At 40.4% G+C, this 23,606-nt stretch overlaps 2 protein-coding genes across 2 annotated transcripts in view; both read right to left on the bottom strand.

Annotated features, from left to right (window-relative positions):
• Positions 1 to 23,606, bottom strand: part of LOC144632318 (uncharacterized) — a 140,679-nt gene that overhangs the window by 101,382 nt on the left and 15,691 nt on the right. The window lies entirely within an intron of this gene.
• On the bottom strand, positions 11,331 to 16,906 carry LOC144633504 (uncharacterized). Its single transcript, XM_078492356.1, has 2 exons — positions 16,562 to 16,906; positions 11,331 to 12,356 (listed from the first exon to the last, which is right to left on the bottom strand). Exons 1-2 carry the CDS (start codon positions 16,904 to 16,906, stop codon positions 11,535 to 11,537), a joined length of 1,167 nt encoding a protein of 388 aa, XP_078348482.1. The 3' UTR covers positions 11,331 to 11,534.

The following is a 23,606-nucleotide window of genomic DNA, read 5'->3' as shown; positions in this document are numbered from 1 at the left end:
ACATAACTTTCATTATTTACTTGCATGCCGGTACGACCTACTGCTTCTACCGGACTAAGGGGCACATAACTTATTTGAATACAAACATAGCATTAGGTTAAATACAAAATACTTTAAGGATGCTGAGCTTGTTACTCATTAAAAATTTTCATAATGAGCAAAAATGTAAACACAGAAATGAAGTAAAAAAAAAGAAAGCATAGACAAATAAATAGTACCTATAGAGCAATTTTCAATTGAGTGTCGTAAAACCAAAACCAAAGTAATTACTTTAGCCAATCACAAAGAACACAGACAATCCAGTAAACCAATCACGAAGCGCGGGAAAACTTGCTCAAGCAATTCACGATTGGTTTTGGTTTAACTTCTGATTGGCCGAGAAAGTGGTGCGAGTTTTTCAAACCAATCACTAAGTGTAGTAACGCAAAACCAATGCAAACGCGAATTACTTTCGACACTCAAGTGAAAACTGCTCTATGCAAACTAATAAAGGTGATATTTACAATGAGCAACGTGGATGCTTATTTGTTGTTGTTGACTTTTGGCTTGTTATTTATTTTATTCTTCTTAGCGGAGCTCCCAGCGGCCCGAAGGGCCGCAGAGCAGAGCCCCATACCCATAGAAAATTAACAGAACCATGCTTTTGGTTTTTCATGGTCATCATGGCTAGCGGTATGGTTTGCGGACGCGTGTACCTAGCGACGACGTCGCTCCAACATGGCGGCCATACTCTAGAAATAAGTTCAAGGTTATGGTTAACGTCAGCTTACATCTTTGATATTGGACGTCCATGTCATGGTCAATTGACAGCTGTCAAAACAAGGTATCCGCTGACCAGTATCACGTGAACATATCGCGGGCTCACAAACAGAACTCATCGAGATCGAATGTTTTTTGAGGTGGATGTAACTGATTTTCTCAGCTTTCATTTAAGCCTTAAACATAAAAAAATGTTTACACCCAGTGTTATTGTCCTTATTTTCTATTTAAATGTATTTAGTTTCATGGTGGTGGATCTGGTGGATCAAGGAGGTGGCTAGCCACTCAATCCATACCACCCCCACACACCCGGATCCGCCTCATTAATAATTTAAAATTGAAAGCTGGCAAGCCTGGTGCCCTTTGTGACTTTAAACGAAAGGCTGTAAATGAATTGTATTGTTTGTATTTCTTGTTCAAATTGGCTTTAAACATCCTATTTTCAGCAGTTGGTGTTACAAACTTGTTTTTAACGAAAAAACTGTGTTGCCAAGCTTATTGAAGGGTATTCGGTCGTTATCTTTACCTTTTTCCAATTTCCAACGTAATTTTTCATGGTCTACACTTTCATCAAACGCAACATTCGACCAATCAGCGTGCGAGAATTCTCTCAGCTATTGTACAAAAACTGCTACAGTGTTTTAAAAGAGAGACGGCGGTTATAAAGTCTTAAAAAGATTCTAACCAGTCACTGCATGAGACATGCTACTCGGATAAAAATCCGACATCAGCTAAGAAGAGTCGAGGAAAGGACCGTCGTCATTAGAGCTGTCCCAATGATGCCCAATGATGCTCGGCAACTTTTGGGCAACTTTTCAACTTTCGAACAACCGAAGGTTTCCGAAGATGTCCGAGTGTTGTTCGAAGGCCGTACGAATGTGTCCGAGCATTTTTCGAACTTACCCGAAGATTAACGAAATTTTCCGAAGATTTCCGAGGAAGTTCAGAAGATGCTTAAACTTTCGGATCAGCATTAAAACTCGACAGCAAACATGACGTCATCGGTATCTTCACGATTGTTCTTAGTGAAGGAAATCCTTGTAATTCAACAAATTTTGGCCTTAAAATGGTCATATGTAGATTTTTCGGTTGCAGTTACCGTATTTATTCGATTAAGCGCCCAACCTCGAATAAGCGCCCACCTCGAATAAGCGCTCACCCTATAGGCAGGAAAAGTTAATAAGCGCCCAGCCTCAAATAAGCGCCCACCCCCTACAGTATATCCCTTCAAAAAAAAAATGAAGTGCACAAGAGGAGTACTTTAATTTATAATGAAATTGAGATTGAAATTGACTAAGCACTACTAAGAAACTTCCCCGAAGACCGAGTTTTCTTAGTATTTTACAGAAACTTTCAATGAACAATTATTCATTGTTTTGTTGTAAAATAAACTTACTACTTGCGAGAAATGGTGAAAATTTAATAAGAGCCCAGCCTCAAATAAGCGCCCACCTCGAATAAGCGCCCACTCTCAAGGTCCAAAAATTAAATAAGCGCCCAGGGCGCTTAATTGAATAAATACGGTAAATTGCATGAAAATGCTTAGAAATCTTATCTTCAAAGGGAAATTAGCATATATTTGGAGAATTTCTTATTTAAATGCAGCGTTTTGGATTTTTTTTAGCAACGTTTTGGATTTTGGAGCATCTTTTGAGTAACTTTTTAAGAAATGTCGAGCATCTTTGAGACAGCCCTAGTCGTCATCTTCTATGTTTCCTCTGTTTCAGCGGCATGCCTGTAATGCAATGCCTGTAACGCAATGCCAGTAATGCAATGACTGTAATGCAATGCCTGTAATGCAATGACTGTAATGCAATGCCTGTAATGCAATGCCTGTAACGCAATGACTGTAATGCAATGCCTGTAATGCAATGCCTGTAATGCAATGCCTGTAACGCAATGCCTGTAATGCAATGCCTGTAATGCAATGCCTGTAACGCAATGCCTGTAATGCAATGCCTGTAACGCAATGCCTGTAATGCAATGCCAGTAATGCAATGACTGTAATGCAATGCCTGTAACGCAATGCCTGTAACGCAATGCCTGTAATGCAATGCCTGTAATGCAATGCCTGTAACGCAATGCCTGTAATGCAATGCCTGTAACGCAATGCCTGTAATGCAATGCCTGTAATGCAATACCTGTAACGCAATGACTGTAATGCAATGCCTGTAATGCAATGCCTGTAATGCAATGCCTGTAATGCAATGCCTGTAACGCAATGCCTGTAATGCAATGCCTGTAACGCAATGCCTATAATGCAATGCCTGTAATGCAATGCCTGTAACGCAATGCCTGTAATGCAATAATAATAATAAGCTCGTCGTAGTGCCGGAAGAGGTAGAAGCAGACAAGACGACGCCGGCTGATACCCGCACCATGAGAGAGCTGAGGAACATGGGCAACTCGATCAGCCCGATGATCCAGCTCGAGGAAGACTCGCCATCGCAGCACGAGGACGGGAAACTCCCCATCCTAGACCTTAAGGTGTGGATTGAAAAGAAAGAACTAAACGGAACTAAGAAGGAGAAAGTTATGTACCAGTTCTACCGTAAGCCTATGGCCAACCCGCTCCTGATCATGGCAAGATCGGCGATACCAGAAAAGGTGAAGAGGACAGCACTGACGCAACAAGCACTGAGGATCCTGAGAAACACCTCGCTCGACTTGTCAGACAGCAAGAAAGCCGAGCTGCTGTCGGAATTCTCAGCCAGGATGCGAGCGAGCGGATACGGCGCCAGATACCGTCAAGAGATCATCACCAGCGCCATGATGGCATTCGACAGGATGAAGAAAGATCAGGAAGATAACGACCGGCCAATCAACAGGCCGCGCTCCTACCAGGCCAAGGAGAGACGAAAGAAGAAACTGTCGGCTAAGACCCAGTGGTTCAAGACCGGTGGCTACTCAACCGTCATGTTCGTCCCTGCCACCCCCGGAGGCAGGCTTGCAAACATGCTGCGGGAGGTTGAAGAGAGGAGCGGGACAGATCGCGGAGAGCGAGTAAAAATCGTAGAAAGAGGAGGTCAAAAGATGAGCTCAAGGTTGATGAAAGATCCCTGGGCAGGGCCGTGCAACAGAGCAGACTGTCTAGTGTGTCGCAGCGCGGAGACAAGGCCCGACAGGAAGAGAGGAGGACCATGCTTGCGAAATAGCTGCTGCTACCTGATAGAATGCCGCGACTGTAGGACCAAGGGGCCAGACACCATCCCCGACAGAGCCGACAGCGGCGAAAAGGTGGTGGGCGAAGCTGGTAAGCCGATGGTCTCTTACTACATCGGTGAATCGGCGCGAAATGGATTCACCCGAGCACTAGATCACCAAGACGCGACTAAGAAGCGACAGACAAACAACGCCCTGGGCAAACATGTGATTGACTACCACAACGGCCGGCAGGTGACCTTTGACATGTGGATCACCAGCACCCACAAGGACCCGCTGACCCGGCAGGTGCAGGAGGGAGTCAACATCGTGACGGGACTACCAAAATACTCGGGAATGGAGCAACTACAAATGAACAGTAAACTGGAATATTTGCAGGGAGCCGTTCCCCAGACCAGGACCCAACGAGGAGCAGCACAATGAGTTGCGGAGCAACAACGTTATTTTTGCGACCGGAATGATAGGACTGGCGCGGTTCGCCAAGCATGGAAACGTTCTTATTATTTATTCTTATTCTTATTCTTATTTCAATATTGTATATATACGCAAATACGCACAAAGACAAATCACCAGAGCGTAAGAATAGAACTGCGTACATATCCAGACATATCCTAATTAAATACTATTATCCTAAGAAACTCAAACAATAAGACAATTTAGACAGCACCTTAGGGAATCAATGTTCATGTGCTATTTTCTTACTTGCCCAGCATATTTAACGTAGTGACTTATATAATATTCATTATCATGTCCTGAAGAGAACCCTGAAGAGGTTGAAAGTTCTAGACGATGTAAATGTAACTTTTTCACGCTCCAAACGGTTGAAAACAAATAAATCTTGAAGAAAATTATTTAAAATGAGGGTAACACTAAATAGCAAAGCTAACAAACCTGTGGCCCTCCCTAAAAATTACACTAGAATATTATAAAAACACTATATACATTGAAAATTGAATACGAATATGCATAATAGTAAACGATATATGAAGCTAAAAAGTTAAAACTATACAATAAAATGATGTAAAAGCTGCTGCTCCGAAAACACCCGATCTCTGAGAGATTCTTTAAAGGGCTTCGGCTGTTCGATTCGCCTTTTTGAGATAGGGAGAGCATTCCAAAGGCGGGTGGCAGAAACAGAAAAAGTGCGCCCGCCTTCTGTCTCCCTTCTGAATTTCGGGCAGCGCAAGTTAAAATAAGCGTAGCGAGTGCTTCTTTTGTTTGCTTGGCTATTTAACACAAGTTGGTCGCTTAAAAAGGTAGGGACGTTTCCATAGATCCGTTTGTGGACTAGCGCGTATTTGTTTATATTACATTGTTCGTGTACTGGGATCCATCCCAGTCTATTAAAAAGTTCCACAGATGATGCACGCGGTTCTGCAAAGAGAATGACTCTGGCTGCGCGCTTCTGTAGTTTAAGAATTCTGTTTAGACATTCTTTGTTGCACACCGACCATACTATGCTACCATAATTTATAATAGGTTGTATTAAGGCGTTATAGTATTGTTTGCGTTGTGCTAACGGCAAAAACGATCTTATTTTTCTAAGAATTGCAATACGGGAGGCCACTTTTTTACATGTCTTTTCTACATGTTCGTTAAACGAAAGTTTGCTATCTATGTCAAGTCCAAGTAATGTTGCACTTGATACATTATCTAATGCTGTGGCGCCGTTTCCCGCCTTAACGCACAGTTCAACACCTGTCTTAGGAGCAAGGCGATTGCCAGTGATCATCAAGACCTTCGTCTTCTTCTCGTTTAACAAAAGCTTGTTCGCGTTCGCCCAGGACTCAATCTCCCCTACCGACGTATTGAGAGAGTCATTGAGAAGATGCAGATTGGCGACGTCAGCTGCGGCACAGACAGTGGTGTCATCAGCATATAGGTCTACTTGAGTTGAAACGTGTAGTGGCAAATCGTTTATGAACAATAGGAAGAATAGCGGTCCTAGTATAGATCCTTGTGGAACCCCGTAAGCCATATGCATTTCCGAAGAAACTTCACCGCCCACTTGTACCACCTGTTGCCTATTTGAGAGATATGAATGGCACCACACTAGCTCTTTGTTAATAACCCCATACACCTCTAACTTCCGTAGTAGCAGTTCATGGTCCACCATGTCAAATGCCTTGGTATAGTCCACAAGTACCATACCCGACACCTTATCATTGTCGAGATTGAATAGTAGTTCATCCACTATCTTGATCAGAGCTATTTCAGTACTATGATGTTTCCGGAAGCCAGATTGCCTGGAGTAGAGAAGGTTGTTGTCATTCAGATAAGTATACAAAGAATCGTGCATGTGCCGCTCAATGACCTTGGACAAGACTGGGAGAATCGAGATAGGACGGAAGTTGCTTGGATCAGTTCGATCACCCTTCTTGAATAGCGGAGTGACCTTAGCTAGCTTCCATCTTTGGGGGAACGTTCCGCTAGACAGTGATAAATTAGTGCCTGTAATGCTTCATGTCTCGTAGAGACATGAAGCTAAGTGCGTGACAACCATGAATATTATTTACATTTTACCTTAGACCGGACTCCCTACAACCTTTACAGTAAACTCTTATGAGCTAGTAACTCCCCACATGATGTTACTATTAGTCGATTATTGAGAAGCATGGAAAAAATTTCAAACGATGAAAGATGTTAAGTGCTACCGACTGGAATTTTCGAGAAAAAAATTTCAAAACTCCGATTTCGCATTTCTTCATATTCAGTCAAAAGAAACCCTTTGGTGAACTATTTACAAAAAATGACATTTAAAATTTTCAAAGGGTTTTTATATTTGAGAAAATCGGCAAAAGGTTAAAAGGCCGTTTTCGCGTCCCCGCCGCCATAAAATTTTGTCGAATTTTTGTGGGTATTCAAAACACTCGTACGGAAAGAAGGTTGAACGTATGAAATTTATCTTTGGCAGGTATGCGGGGCATCCAATATACTACACAGAAACCTAAAAATATTGCAAAACGATGCAATTAAACAGATCTTTTTTAAAGCCCAAAAATTGGTATTTTGAGCACTTTGGTAAACACTTGAAACAAGGGTAACTTTGGTGGCAAAAATCGTGTCCTGGTACATCGAAATTTGGAATAAAATATAGATCGACTTCAAGTACTATTATGGTACTGTAACATATAAAAAATCCAGCCCGGGTAATTGAAAAACCACCCGTTGAGAGAAGTAAACGCATAGTGAACATTTCATGTATTGACTACAAAAATTGTCACGGTCACGCAACACTAGTAAACACATTTCGATCTGATTTATTCAATGTGTTTTAGTTTTGCTCACTTTGGCTACAGTTTATGCTCGAAAAAGTCTACCTATCTTATGTATAATTTACTGTTTTGTATTCATATAAAAATTAATTGTAGAGGGATGGGATAATTGATCTGACCGCAAAAATACAAAGGTCAAGTTTCGTGTCATATTTACCGACTATGCCGCTCACACTGTGTAACTCGCACTGTGAAAGAAATAAAACAATTCAAAGCGAAATGTCTTCACAAAGTAGTCTCGAAGCGTGTCATATTTTATTCTGGTGGTTCTGTTTCATTAAATTACTAACTATTTAACACTGGTAAAAGTTATTTTTAGTTCCGGCTGTATCAATTCTGTAAAGTTTTTCGAATACCTCGGTCTGTGTGTCACGCAACAACATGAATTTTGCAAATCGTGTTCATAAACAAGATGATGATCTTATCGACAAGCGTATCTATAGGAGAACATCGCAAAATGAAGTAGCTGTGTTCAACTGTTTGTATATTTTCCTTTTAAGAGTGCGGGTCCTCGACTTGATATTATTCGCCAGAACTGATACATGTACATGTTTACCAAGAACTGCAAGAACTGGAATTAGATGTCTGTCTGAATGTCTGTTGATTTCCTGTTTAACAATAACAATAAAAAAAACACTCTTGGCTATAAAGCAAAGGATACTATACCACTAGCAGCAGCTTACCATACATGTCCAAACATAACAACGATTCTCGGCTGGTTGAGCAAATACCAAACACATTCGAAAAGGCGAACTCCACAGCCGTTGTCAGCCGTCGTCACGCTCTCCCCTTCGCTCAACTGTTCCCAAGCTGTCTGCCTTTCTCCCGTTTGCAGTTCTCTGTCTTTTTACTGCGGCATTCACAACCAATCTCGACTCCCTCTTTGTACCTCCAGACTCTTAAAATCAAATTCCATCCTTTGGATAGCGGGGAAAGGGAAGGTTTTATACGGGTGTTGGGCGGGGGGAGGGGGGGGGGGGTAGGGGGTCAAGGTTTATTTTGTCATTGATCTTATTGTCCCACAAAGTGACTGACCAGATTACCAGAATTGCAGAAGTAATCGTTACCTTAAGGTTGCTATTTTTAGGGGCTACTTATTTAAGCCATTTTTCTGAGCAAGATTTAGTGACTATTTAATTTAGCGATTTCAGAATTTGTTTTTTTAGGCCAGGCCCTTGTGTGGGAAATGGTCCAGGCAAACTCTCTTTCGAAGAAAAATCTGTGGCAGCTACAATTCTTTTGCAATGAACTTGGACTAGCTGTTCCTGTACCACAAGTGAGGAAAAGGGCTCTTTATGTGGTCCTGTTGCAAGAACTTGTCCAGGAATGTAGTTGCATGAATGCGGGACCAAGTTAAAATGCTCTGTGTTCTGTTGCGTCTGCAACTATTAAAAACAGTGGCGGATCAAGGGGAGAAGCCATTGGGCCCTGGTCCCCATTATTTTTAGGCTAAACCGAGGCCCACGGGACCAAGAAAAATCATCTTCAAGAGCTAATTTCAGGTAAGGATGATTGGGGGCCCTACCTACCTAAAGGTCTGGATCCGCCACTGTTATAATTAGTACACATAAGCTAGCTCCTAATAAATTGTCCAATACTAAGTGTCGTCGTACTAGCCGTGCATTTAAAATTACTGTTTTATACACCTCGAGTGACTTCTAGTACACGCATCTCCAAGCTACGTGAGATCCGACAAAGAATTGTGCCAAAGTCTTCCTAACGTTGTGTGGCCCTCTGCATTTAATCGTCCCACATATCCTAAAATAAGGCAAGGGGCAAACCTTCAAATACTGAGAAGTGGAGACAGGAAATGATTTCCGACCAATTTTTTTCTGCAAGGTTGGTCCTTTTCTTCTCTCTACTACAAGGTTTTTTGTCGCTGTTGTTTTTTTTTAAGTTAAACCTCTCTTCCTGAATTCCTGTCCACCTCATAAGTCATATCGATAACGGCTATCTAGAGATCTTGTTTCATTATGCTGACCCAAAAGAAGCCGTTAAGTCATGTGGATAACGGCTACCTAGAGATCTTGTGTAATTATTCTTACCCAAAAGAAGCCGTTAAGTCATGTGGATAACGGCTACCTAGAGATCTTGTGTAATTATACTTACCCAAAAGAAGCCGTTAAGTCATGTGGATAACGGCTACCTAGAGATCCTGTGTTATTATGCTTACCCAAAGGTAGCCATTAAGTCATTGGGTTAGTGGCTACCTTCAGGTAGGTAGTATTTATGTTCTAATCCAAAGGCAGCCGTTATGACACTGGGTTAGTGGCTTCCTCCAGGTCTGTAAGTAAGTTATGCTCTCTGACCAACCATTTGGCTTCTTAAATAGCTCGTATGTACTGACAAACGAAACTACGAAAAAAGCCGTTATCTAAGTGCCGTCAGACAGACATCTAATTCCAATTCTTGCAGTTCTTGGTAAACATGTACATGTATCAGTTCTGACGTATAATATCAAGTCGAGGACCCGCACTCTTAAAAGGAAAATATACAAGCAGTTGAACACAGCTACTTCATTTTTCGATGTTCTCCTATAGATACGCTTGTCGATAAGATCATCATCTTGTTTATGAACACATACTGTACAGTCAAAGCTCTTTTAACGGACACTCTCGTAAGCGGACAGCTCTACTTACGGCCGCCTTGTTTGAAACCCCGTTTTAACTTCCATACAAACTCTGTATTTTTACATTCTCGTAAGCGGACATTCCCGTAAGCGGCCGCGGACACTTTCAGAAATTACGACTTAGACTTTTTCTTTGTTTTTAAGCTCCCGTATGCGGACACCCCAAAGAAAATCTAATTAACAACCTCTGTATCTTGCTTTTTTCAATCAATTTCACATCGCCGTTTGTCGCAATGACTTTACAGTAATAACAGTACCACATTTCAGTGTTTGTTAGTCGTCAATAACGTCCGTCCGGTTATTGTTAGCTGGGTAAGCTCCCGTAAGCGGCCATCTATTCTCTACACCTCTAGTGGCCGGTTACGAGAACCATTCTCGTAAGCGGCCAGCTCCAGTTACGGACAATCTTTTCGCGTCCCGAGGGTGTCCGCTTACGAGAGCTTCGACTGTATTTGCAAAATTCATGTTGTTGACACACAGACTGAGGTATTCGAAAAACTTTACAGAATCGATACAGCCGGAACTAAAAATAACTTTTACCAGTGTTAAATAGTTAGTAATTTAATGAAACAGAACCACCAGGATAAAAATGTGACACGCTTCGAGACTACTTTGTGAAGACATTTCGCTTTGAATTGTTTTATTTCTTTCACAGTGCGAGTTACACAGTGTGAGCGGCAAAGTCGGTAAATATGACACGAAACTTGACCTTTGTATTTTTGCGGTCAGATCAATTATCCCATCCTCTAAAATTAATTTTTATATGAATACAAAACAGTAAAGTATACATAAGATAGGTAGACTTTTTCGAGCATAAACTGTAGCCAAAGTGAGCAAAACTAAAACACATTGAATAAATCAGATCGAAATGTGTTTACTAGTGTTGCGTGACCGTGACAATTTTTGTAGTCAATACATGAAATATTTACTATGCGTTTACTTCTCTCAACGGGTGGTTTTTCAATTGCCCGGGCTGGATTTTTTATATGTTACAGTACCATAATAGTACTTGACGCCGATCTATTTTTTATTCCAAATTTCGATGTACCAGGACACGATTTTTGCCACCAAAGTTACCCTTGTTTCAAGTGTTTACCAAAGTGCTCAAAATACCAATTTTCGGGCTTTAAAAAAGATCTGTTTAATTGCATCGTTTTGCAATATTTTTAGGTTTCTGTGTAGTATATTGGATGCCCCGCATACCTGCCAAAGATAAATTTCATATGTTCAACCTTCTTTCCGTACGAGTGTTTTGAATACCCACAAAAATTCGACAAAATTTTATGGCGGCGGGGACGCGAAAACGGCCTTTTAACCTTTTGCCGATTTTCTCAAATATAAAAACCCTTTGAAAATTTTAAATTTCATTTTCGTAAATAGTTCACCAAAGGGTTTCTTTTGACTGAATATGAAGAAATGCGAAATCGGAGTTTTGAAATTTTTTTCTCGAAAATTCCAGTCGGTAGCACTTTTAATTCCAGTCGGTAGCTTAATTAAAATTAAGCTTGGTAGCAAATGTCGAGAAAGATATCGACGTTAATACAAGCTTTTCAAAAAGTTTTCATGTTTATTTCGGAATTTTTTCCGAGTGATGTTTGTCACTTGCTGATTTTTTTTGTGCCACTGAATGCCTTTTGTACTGACCGATCTGTTAAACCACTCACTGATTAACTCTTCCTCACTGTAGCGTTTTTTTTTTCTCAGTAAATCTACACATCATCTCTCTTGACTCCAAACCAGTGCTGAGTTGTTGATGATGCTGCCGATGAACAGCGATGTTCAGGGTTCCGATAATTATAATTTCCAAAATTATATTCTTCGCTGCCCATTCCTGGTCTGCCATCAAACTCGCAACCATGATCAATAAAGCTTCTATAGCTGTTGATGAACCAACCTAAGTCATCACGGTTGTTTGTATGTGAAGTGCAATCGTAACACTCAACTCCCCGGATGTTTAGATATTCGTATCTCTTACAAAGTTGCCACCACGAGTTAAAAAGATTATGGCTTGCCAAGTCAGCGCGTGCGTAGTCTGTGTAGCTAAAACCTTCAGAATTAAAGTTGCATGTTGCTCTCAAGTGAGTTGAATGTCCAGCGAGATGCAACATGTGAGACAAAGACAAACGGTGTGAGGCCCAATTGACTTCCAGTGAGTCTTCGTCAACAGGATAATCAATATTAAAGTGTTTTTTAAACTCCTCTCTGTTTTCTAGCGAGAATGATTGAATGAGAGCCCAGAAAAAGTCAGGCTCAGATTCCAGGTCACAGTACACCAGAAATGGCTGATTCTGAGCGTCATAGATCCTGTACTTTCCTGAAGTGGACTCGCCATTTTTCCAGATGTCTTTACAATTTCGAGGATATTTGAGCTTCTCGCACCGCTGACCAGTGTAATCGTCAGGACAGGTGCAGTTGAATCTCACAGTCTTGGGGTCACAAATCTCCCGACACACCCCTCCCTGGAGGCAAGGATCCGGCTCGCAACACTTATTGACACAGATGTCTTTCTCCGGTAAGTAACGCCTTCCTCCCTGAAAAAAGAAAACAATTATGATTTTTGACTTGGAACATCCAGTATTCATGTGAGGGCAGTAAAGTCAAAACCAAAGTAGTCAGTCTGGCCAATCACAATTGGCGCAAGCAATTCAGTGAACCAATCAAAACTCGAAGCAAGAACAAGAGAAGCGCGGCAAAACTTGCCGCGAGTGTGTCACGATTGTTTTTTTTATTTTTTTTTATTTTTACTTCTTGTTGTAGATCTCTGCTGCGCATAACTTCGCGTGTGATAAGCGCGCGCGTATTAAAGGATGGCGGACCTCGCCAGAGACGTAAAGCCCTGGCCAAACGGCAACGCAAGTGGACGCAAATAGTTGCAAGTTAAACTTGCGTAAAAACTTCGGTGAGGGTAAAAGGCGGAATGAGTTTGCGGAATGGCATGTGGCATGAGTTGTGGAATGGCATAATTATGCGGAATGTAATTTACGCGGAATGATTCATTGACATAAACTTTACTGAAGAGCGCGCCAATTTTTAAAGAGCAGCCGCCTTATTAAATACTGCGGGCTTAATGATGACAATCGATTGAAGATAGCATAGAGTCGTATGATGTTCTTCACGGATTCTACGAAAAATATTTCGGCGGCCAGTGTTTCCCCAATGCTAAGGATTTCCCATTCTGTGGACGGTTTATCGCTTTTAGTCAAAAGATAAAAACAGCGACGGAAAAGCAACCGACCGTAGATCTTTATACGAACCGAAAAATGCTTCGGATACATCTTTGTATTAATATTCATGTAGCGGTTATTAATACTGTATAAGTTAAACAAAACATCGAGACAGAAAGTCCAGTGTTGGCGGATGTCATCTCAGCCTCAGTAAGTACAGGGTACAAAGCAGAGAGCACTACGGCATATTTGTTTCATTAGAAGTCTTCTAACCCTGCTTTTCTTTAGTCTCCTTCGCAGCCGCTCGGACTGAAATGACGCAACGCTCCCGGTTCGGCTCGAGTGCCGGGCTGCGAAGGAGACTAGCTTTTCGCCTCCCATTATGAAGACTATATAAACTCAGTGGAAGACTTAAACATTAACTTAAATCAAAGTCTCTTCGAGATACCGACTTTTTTTGCATGAAGTATGAGTCGAAGGTTTATCCTGTGCATTGTTCTTCGAACTTATCATTACGGTTGCTTTGTAGTTTAGTTTAACAATTTCCTATCTTCGCGGAGGAAATGCAGCCATATAATTTTGTCAAAAATGGCTCGTCCGCGCCGGGTATTTATACACATATTCCTCAACATTACACAAATAAACAGTGCAAATTTCACCGAGATCTGACAATTCTATACTTTAAAATTGCAAGGACCTTTCGAGGCAGTCGATTACGGCAGCGAAATTAGCAAATGAAACAGCAAAATATGCGTTCGACGCTTTGTTTTTGTGACGCCATATTTGAATTGTTATAGGTAGACCGCTGTTCAATGTGTTCAAGGCCGTATCGTTACGATTGCTCCACGAAAGAGCACGCAAAAAATACGGATATTTCCGACTACTGTCGGAGAAAACATTGCGTAAACAAATCGATACACTCAAGCTGCGTTTTTTCTGACTCGTCCCCAGTCGTCTTCATATAGCACGCGGCAATCTCTCCCTCCGCTGTATATTTGCCGCGTGCTGTATGAAGACGACTGGGGACGAGTCAGGCGTTTTTTTCGCTCCGCGCCCCCACCCTCTTGCTTCTTCTGTTTTGTGCTGGCGTCCAGGTCTCTCGCCGTTCTCACCGAGCGCTCATCGATCGAAAAACACGAAAAATAGAGGGCTGTGGACAGTCTATGCGAGGGTCGGATATCAAGACAGCTTCTTCGTGGGCTTAAGAAGGATTAAACAAAAGCCATATATACAGTGAATGCTATCGAATTATATTTGAAGATGAAATACAAAGGAATTTTGCTGTCTCTGACTGGAATTCCACTCGAACTGCGTAGATACGATCGCATGTTGTAAAGCCGATTCATGCAACATTGCTGTCATTCCCTGTCAACGCGAGATCACGTCCCTAACGACCTAGGCTGATGACGAAATAGAATGGGCGCTTGTAGCGACCAAGTTTGGCCTAAAAAAGAAGCCTTAAAAGAAGCCCCCATCTCTTGCATTTGTTTTAACTTCAATAATATCTTTGAAAAGAGCAAGTTTTTTGGTATGGTTTATTTTTGACGTTTGTAATTTTTAAACGATGTTAGTGCTAGTGGCTATTTATTCGTGTTTTAGTTACGCAATCCATTGTTTGTGCGACGCTTTTTATAGATCGCCTTTCAGACACACGTGCGTTGAGATAAGAAAGCTGACATGTCACTTTTAACATTGTTATATAACGTTTGTAAATGTGACAAGTCACGTTTTTTCCACGAGATCGCGTGATCACCCACAGCGGAAAGTAATCCCTTGAGAAATTAAAATATTCCCTTGAGAAATTAAAAAAGTCCCTTGAGAGTAGACAAGAATGTTCCAAATTGTGCCCCACATAACTGCTATTCTCCTATTTTCGCTTGTAAACAAGCAAAAAAAGTCGCAAAAAGCGGCAACCGACCGCCGATCGAGTAGAGCGAAACTTTCATATAGTGACTATAGTCACTGCACGGTAAAAACAAGCTATCGTATTTCAAATCTAGCTCGCATTGCAGATTTACCGATAAGGCAGATAAGGAATCCGGCGAGTAATTATCACTGCCTACTTGTTGTGAATACTTGGCTTTCTCTTAGGAAAAGAAAATCATTCGCTAAACATACATTTTATTTTACCGCAAAGATCACGAGACGCACATCGATAAAATCCACTGCGGTGTAAATAGTGTAGAAGCCGTGTCACGATCTTTTCATCGCTGTAATAAAAAGCTAGAAATATACCAAAAGTAGTTGTCTTCAATGAAACCACTAGCTTTTTCCCACCCCTAGCAAGTTTTGATTTAGAAAGAAACGATTCCTGGAACAAGGCAGTGACACGGTCACATATTATTCCGCGCGGGCGACTAACAACAACTCACTTGCTTTCATTTATTTAAATGCGTTGTCTTTTTTAAAACTTCTCTTCAAATGGGTTGAAATTGACAGTTGTGTGTCTTGCCTTGAAGTACGTAGCATTACAACGAATATCGTTCTGTATTTTGAGGCAAATAGACGAGAGTTTTCATTCATGTTAACAGAACTACTCACACTGTACTCAGCCAACGCCAGCTAGTCGATAATTCAAGTCCTCGGAAGCGTCACGGCAAATAGCGAAAATAATTTCTCTGCTTCTGTTCGGCGTAAATCGGTGATTTGAACGGTGAAATGATCTTTACAACGATGTTCTATGGAAGTTTCCTCGTCCATACTGCTCTGCTCAGTCCTTGCCTGATTGTTTGAGCCAGCAGTATTTAACAAGGCAGCTTCTCTTTTAAAATTTGGCGCGCTTTTTAGTATAATTTATGTCAATGAATCATTCCGCGTAAATTACATTCCGCATAATTATGCCATTCCGCAACTCATGCCACATGCCATTCCGCAAACTCATTCCGTCTTTTACCCTCACCGTAAAAACTTGCGTTGGGTGCCAAACGGACTCGCAATTGCACGGAAGTTGTCAAAAAAGCCATTTAAATGCTACTGCGCGCGTTACAATTCAGTATTTGAAGCAAGCAGCAAAACTTGCGTTGACTTGCGTTGGGTGGCCAAACGGTGAAAAACTTGCGTTTACTTGCGTGCAAATTTGATCTCGACCAAAGCGAACGCAAGTCAACGCAAGTGAACGCAAGTCCTGGCCAAACGGAGAGGCAAGTAAACCCAAGTTGAAAACTTGCGTCCACTTGCATCTCCGTTTTGCCAGGCCTTAAATCATCATTTTCTTGAAAACGAATATGGTCACCTATCGTTGTTTTTAATTGGGCTGATTGGGTAATAACTTTCTTTTTGTATAAAGTAAATTGATGTTAAAGAAGAAAGGAACCATGTTTTTCCAGTCCACAAGGACAACAATTGAACAAATTAGGCTGATTTTTTCAAGTTGAGAAAAAAAAAAAAAGTTCCTGATGGCATCACAATATATAACTTGTTTATCGCTTCGGAACACTTGCATGGTGATTTTTAACAAAATTGGACCACTATTACTAGTTTCCATATGTCTTTAGCCTCTTGAGTTTATTAACCAAGAAGTTTTTTTTTCAACGTTTATTTGTTTCTATTTATGTTTCCTTTGTATTCCTTACCTCTACAGTGTAGCTTCTCACCAAATCATAGTACAGAGATCCTGGTTTGTGTATTAATGCAGCTGGCTTCATCTCTTTGTTGAAATCATTCAGCTCGCAGTTGCTTTCCACTGTATTCTGTAAATAGTTTATAGAGACACACAGACACTCGTCTCTGCACTCCATATGACACTGGGCGGCGCTCTTTACAGTGATTCTTTTAATCACGTGACCTTCAAGAGCGTTGTCATGGACGACATCTTGATCGATGACAAACTTGAAGTGTTGACAATGTCCTCGACATGTCGAACATCTCACGATGCTTGTTACTTTGATGAGAATGATCAATGGCGCCAATAAAAACATCTTTGACTTGGTGGTTTCCTAAATTGAAAATTATAAGTTTCATTGACAAATGTATCGATATGATACAATCAATTTATTTGCTTTTTATTCCGGTCCTACATTCTTGAAAGAGGCCGGATAAATACAATAATATGTAAAATCTAGCAGAACGTTTATCGTCACCGGCCCAGATCTTATTTGTGCTAATTTTCCGGGAAAATTTCGCGGGAAAGAAAAAGCAGATTTCGCGAGACTTAAATTTCGCGATTTGGAAGAAAAATCGTGTAGAAAAGGAACTAAATTTCGCGAAAATGTTCCAAAGACCTCCCACTAATAAGTGTTAACAAACAGATAGCCTCAGAGTCGGCATTACCTATTTTAAAACAACAATACAGAATTTAAAACGGGTTGGTATGTTCGTTTGCAACAACGAACAACTTTATATTACAGGCCAGCATTTGCGATATGTTTTCTCTCTGTCGTATGTTTCGAAGAAAGAGAACGCAATCATGGCCAATTTATATGTAAATGGTGCACCTGCGTTTTACAAGAGAATATCACACGAGTCTTTAATTTCTCTCGAAAATTACTATGAATAGGGTCCACTTGCCACCTTTATCTTATCTTTATCTGCAGCGGTGAGATTTGTCGCGTTAAGTGTGAATTTTGCAGCAGGTGTTTTAAATAAGGGAATAAAATTACTATTTTTCGGGAATATTGTTTATTTGCGCCCGCGTAGTGTCATTTGTGGCGCGACCGCGAAGCGCAAGGGCCACAAATGACACTACAAGGGAGCAAATAAACAATATTCCCGAAAAAAGCCATTTTATTGTCAATATTATCAATAAACAAGGCCAAACAACATCCAGATAGGTAACACATTCAGTTTAATGAAGTTAGCATCATGATTTTCAATCAAATAACACAAGTACTTCGTCGCAATGAAAATTATACACGATGCTACTGAGGCTTTATATGTCTTTTTGTGTAGTTGTAGTCTAAAAGAGCTAGCTGCAGTGTCTCTGAAAATAATGAGCAATGGGTTGATTCATGGATAAAAAATACTGTACAAACTTACATTTTCCGATTGCACTTCGGCGTAAAATTCCTGCAACTGCTTTAGCTAGATTAGCTCAACCGGAGATACACAATTCAAGTGAACGATGTTTCGTTTCTCGCAAGACAACAAGGAGTTGCTCTCTTTGTCTCTTCGCCTTGTGCATTTACTTCTAAATCCGATTTTTTTGCTGTATTTTGTCCCATTTACGATAAATAGACTTTGATTTCAGTCCTACGCGAAAAACTGTTCGAGACTCTTGCTGTACGCGTACGCACCTGAATGGTTTTCCTGCGTCAGTGACGCTGATTGGTTAAAGTTAATCGGATGATGAACCGAGAACCACGGCCGTTAATGCATTAACAGCCCGCTAGGAGTCATTTGCGGCCCGCAAAGCGCGTGTTTTCAATAGGGCGATTTTCAATTTGGCCGCGTGTATTGATAATAATTAGTATTCAACTACGAGTAATTTTTTGCAACAACATGTGCAATAAAGTTAATTAAAATCGTTATGTTTGGCTTGTATCATCTACCTTCATTAATTCTTCGTAAAAGTTTTACTTTTTTAACATAACGTAGATTTTCAAGCCCATCTTAGATCTTCAATGTAATCCATGTTTTTTCATATCGCTTTTTTTACAAAATGCTATTCATCTATCATCAGTTTCATCTTAAATCGGTCATCAATTCACAAACACCACCGACATTGATCAAACGAGCTTTGTTTTCACAATCAGTTAAGCATTTCCAACAATACTTCTCGATCGCAATAGAATGACGCGTTATTTGTTATTTCCCTATCGATGACCGTCCTCAGTCACCTAGCAAGTTCCAGTTTATGGACGGATAATTAACAGCCGTAAAATTTAATTTGAAACGCCTTTGATAAACGATTATCGATCTCACTTTAACCTTAACATTTTCTCTTGTTAACATTCATTAGCAAGTGCATATAGAAGAAATATAGTCGTTAGTCTAAAAGTAGCTGATAAACCAACTAACACCTACCTTTATCTTTGCGACTCTACCACAATTAAAGGGAACTTACTCGTATCTTTATCGCTGTGACTCTACCACAATCGAGGTACACAAGTGACAATTTTGTAGTTATAGGTGGGCCGATGTTTTGGGTATCCAACGGAGGCTTAATTTGTGTAATTAAAGTTGTTATAGCAAAACCGATTTGGGAAATACCTTATTCTCACTAAATTTCGTGAAAAATTAAGAGCCATATTTCGCGAGTACTTGATTTCGCGATTTTGAGAGGAAGGTACAATTGGAGTGTATTAAATTTCGCGATTTTTATCTATTCTTCAATGTGAAGCTTTGACCTAGTAACTGTAACAACATAATAAACATGAAAGTCATCGTAAAAACAGCAAACAAAACAATATATACATAACAAAACATAAGGTCTTCAACAGTCTAAATACCTGATAGGTTCATATACGACTGCAAGAGCGCGATTTTTTAAGAACTTGGCGGCAGAGAACAGTTCGAACAGTGTGACTAATAGAGTAGGAGATAACTAATTGACAAAATTAAACAAAAAACTCCTTAACATGAAGCTCAGACATGTTGGAATACCTATGATAAAACACATCGAGTTTCATTATTTTTTTATATTATCAGTACGATATTAAATTTTGCAATTTTAAACTTTGCGTGTCCTATATTTCGCGAGTATTAAATTTTGCGTTTTTTCAAAATTGCGAAAATCGCGAAATTTAGTACTCGCGAAATTAAGTGAGAATAAGGTATGATTTTTCAGCGACTGGACGAAATAATGGAGCAACGGTGAATAAACTCGTGTAAAGAGAACTTGTCCGTTTAAACAGGCAGAAAAATCGTGTAGAAAAGAAACTAAATTTCGCGAAAATGTTCCAAAGACCTCCCACTAATAAGTGTTAACAAACAGATAGCCTCCGAGTCGGTATTACCTATTTTAAAAAAACAATACAGAATTTAAAACGGGTTGGTATGTTTGTTTGCAACAACGAACAACTTTATATTACAGGTCAGCATTTGCGATATGTTTTCTCTCCGTCGTATGTTTCGAAGAAAGAGAACGCAATCATGGCCAATTTATATGTAAACTGTGCACCTGAGTTTTACAAGAGAATATCACACGAGTCTTTAATTTCTTGATTGTTTTGCAACCGCGAAAATCAAGTCTCTCGAAAATTACTATGAATAGGGTCCACTTACCACCTTTATCTTATCTTTATCTGCAGCGGTGAGATTTGTCGCACTAAGCACAGGGAGCCCTCACATCCGTTAAGAATATGAATAAAATATTAACCTACCTATATCGCGGGCGTGTTTTGTGGCGGCCATTTTGAATTTTTAATACGCGCGCGGTCTGCTAGTGCGAGGTCTGGAACCGATATTACGGAGATCGCGCGGACGCTGCTCGGAGCTCTAAGAAAATGACAAGGGATGAAACTGAAATGATAGCGTTCCGAATTTCGCATAGGTTCAAGGGGAAATTTACTTCGTAATTTGACAAAAATTACTCTGTGGGAAGAAGAAGCATTAGTAAAGCCTGCTGTCGAGCCAAGTGGCTCATCAGGCCGGAGCTTATCCCGGTTTCTGTAGCATTAAGCGGCTAGGAGTATTGCTACTTCCCCCTGGATAGGATGCTAGTCCATCGCAGGGCTACCCCCCAGCAGTAAATTCGCCGGTACCCATTTATACACCTGGATGGAGAGAGGCACTATGAGAGTAAAGTGTTTTGCCTAAGAACCCAACACAATGACCCCGGCCAGGTCTCGAACCCGGACCGCTCGATCCGGAGTCCGGCGCACTAACCATTAGGCCACCGCGCCTCCCATTAAGCTAAACATATTTAAGTTTATTTAGCCCAAACATTAAGAAGGTCTGTGATATTTTGGCGTTGTTTTAAACTACTCGCTTTCGCGCTATGTCTCTGCCAGTTGGGAGCCACGGAAGTGAAAAATGCGAAAAGTTGATTGACAGAATCGAAGCGGAAGTGAGAGCGTCGCTTGTTCTGATTGGTGTGCTTTAATTCCGGAAGTTAGATGATTTTATTCCGGAAATAGAATGCTGCCAAAGGCCAGGAAAACCCGATTTATGAAGCCACAGTGGCGGGAAAGTTCGAAAAACTTTTATTTGGAATAGTTCAGGAATTTTATCCCCGAATATTACGTTAAGAAATTTCTTCCACCTGACAATATGAGGTACGTATAAATAGTAGGAGAAAATTTCGCCAATGTCAATTAACTCGAAGGTAATTTTGTGCTTTGAGACGCCGAGGTTCTCGTAATTAATGACCTTTTCGGTACTGCATGCGATTCAGATCAGCTTAAAAAATATGTTGCTGTTCGTTTGCCTCTAGCGTTTTGACTGACTGCCAAAAGAAAGTGCTGGATGTCGTTTTGGCTGGCCATAATACTTTTCTATCTGGGGCCGCCGGTAGTGGGAAGTCGTTTCTCATGAAGCAAATTTGTGAGCACACAAAGAAAACGGTTTTCGTCACAAGCACAACTGGGCGTGCGGCGAAGGTTTTAAACAAAGCAAAAACAATCCATTCTTTTGCAGGAATTGGTGACTGCCACGAACCTAAAGAGGTATTATGTGTGTTTCATGTTTATCTGGCTGTTTATTTTTTTTTGGTTTCAGAGAAATAACTGATATGTTTGAATATATGGGTGCACGCTACCGGTACACGAACATAACAATGCAATGCAGGAAATTTGTATTATTGTAGAAATTACAACAATTTTTTATTAAATATAATTGGTGAAAAGAGCCTGGTAAATTTCGTTATTTTATTGAAGCATGATATCCAAAGTTGAATTGTTCACAAATTATCCGGCTGAATATGGGCTCTGAAAACAGATCATTAAAACAGCTGAAGTTAAGGAGGAATCTTACGCCGGTCTTTCGGCTTTCTCAATGATCAAACATTTTTATACAATGTGCACGTCATATAGGATGAAATGCTAAACCATCAAAGCTTCTTTTTAGCAATACACATCTTGTGAAGAATTCTTTAACTCAAACATTTTCATTCAGCTTTTTGCTTTAGCGACTTTAACTGCCGAGAATGAGCCGGTGGTTTCACGGGCCTTGAAACTTTGAGAAAAGATGAAAACATACACAAATTCATTCATCACAAGCGATAAATTGTTCGCTCTTTCACACAAAACCCGTTTAGGTCCGTTTCTGTATACCATTTTTTCACTTATTTATCCTCGGTGAGCGATCGGATCCTCCGAGAATTTACGAATTCTGCCGCCCGTCCCAGACTTCCGTAATATCGGTTCCAGACCTCGCACTAGCAGACCGCGCGCGTATTAAAAATTCAAAATGGCCGCCACAAAACACGCGCGCGATATAGGTAGGTTAATATTTTATTCATATTCTTAACGGATGTGAGGGCTCCCTGTGACTAAGTGTGTTTTTTTTCAGCAGGTGTTTTAAATAAGGGAATAAAATGACTTTTTTCGGGAATATTGTTTATTTGCGCCCGCGTAGTGTTATTTGTGGCCCGACCGCGAAGCGCAAGGGCCACAAATGACACTACAAGGGAGAAAATAAACAATATTCCCGAAAAAAGTTATTTTATTGTCAATATTATCAATAAACAAGGCCAAATAACATCCAGATAGGTAACACATTCACTTTAATGAAGTTAGCATCATGATTTTCAATTCGAATAACACAAGTACTTCGTCGCAATGAAAATTATACACGATGCTACTGAGGCTTTATATGTCTTATTGTGTAGTTGTAGTCTAAAAGAGCTAGCTGCAGTGTCTCTGAAAATAATGAGCAATGGGTTGATTCATGGATAAAAAATACTTTACAAACTTATATTTTCCGATTGAACTTCGGTGTAAAATTCCTGCAACTGCTTTAGCTAAGTTAGCTCGACCGGAGATACACAATTCAAGTGAACGATGTTTCGTTTCTCGCAAGACAACAAGGAGTTCTCTCTTTGTCTCTTCGCCTTGTCCGATTTTTTTGCTGTATTTTGTCCTATTTACAACAAATAGACTTTGATTTTTTCTACGCGAAAAACTGTTCGAGACTCTTGCTGTACGCGTACGCACCTGAATGGTTTTCCCGCGTCAGTGACGCTGATTGGTTAAAGTTAATCGGATGATGAACCGAGAACCAATCAGCTGCACGGCCGTTAATGCATTAACAGCCCGCTAGGAGTCATTTGCGGCCCGCAAAGCGCGTGTTTTCAATAGGGCGGTATTCAATTTGGCCGCGTGTATTGATAATAATTAGTATTCAACTACGCTGAGTAATTTTTTGCAACAACATGTGCAATAAAGTTAATTAAAATCGTTATGTTTGGCTTGTATCATCTACCTTCATTAATTCTTCGTAAACGTTTTACTTTTTCAGAATATAATAATATATAATCCTATTCTTTTAAAACGCTTTTTTTTTTTACAAAATGCCATTCATCAGTTTCATCTTAAATGTCATCAATTCACAAACACTACCGACATTGATCAAACGAGATTTGTTTTCACAATCAGTTACGTATTTCCAGCTACATTTCTCGATCGCAATAGAATGACGCCTTATTTGTTATTTCTCTATCGATGACCGTCCTCAGTCACTTAACAAGTTCCAGTTTATGGACGGATAATTAACAGTCGTAAAATTTAATTTGGAACGCCT

Source organism: Oculina patagonica, chromosome 12 (assembly GCF_052425735.1).
Source record: "Oculina patagonica isolate OP01 chromosome 12, crgOcupat, whole genome shotgun sequence".
NCBI classification, from domain to species: domain Eukaryota; kingdom Metazoa; phylum Cnidaria; class Anthozoa; order Scleractinia; family Oculinidae; genus Oculina; species Oculina patagonica.
Note: the sequence above shows the minus strand (reverse complement) of the source record. Positions and strands in the feature narration are given on the sequence as shown.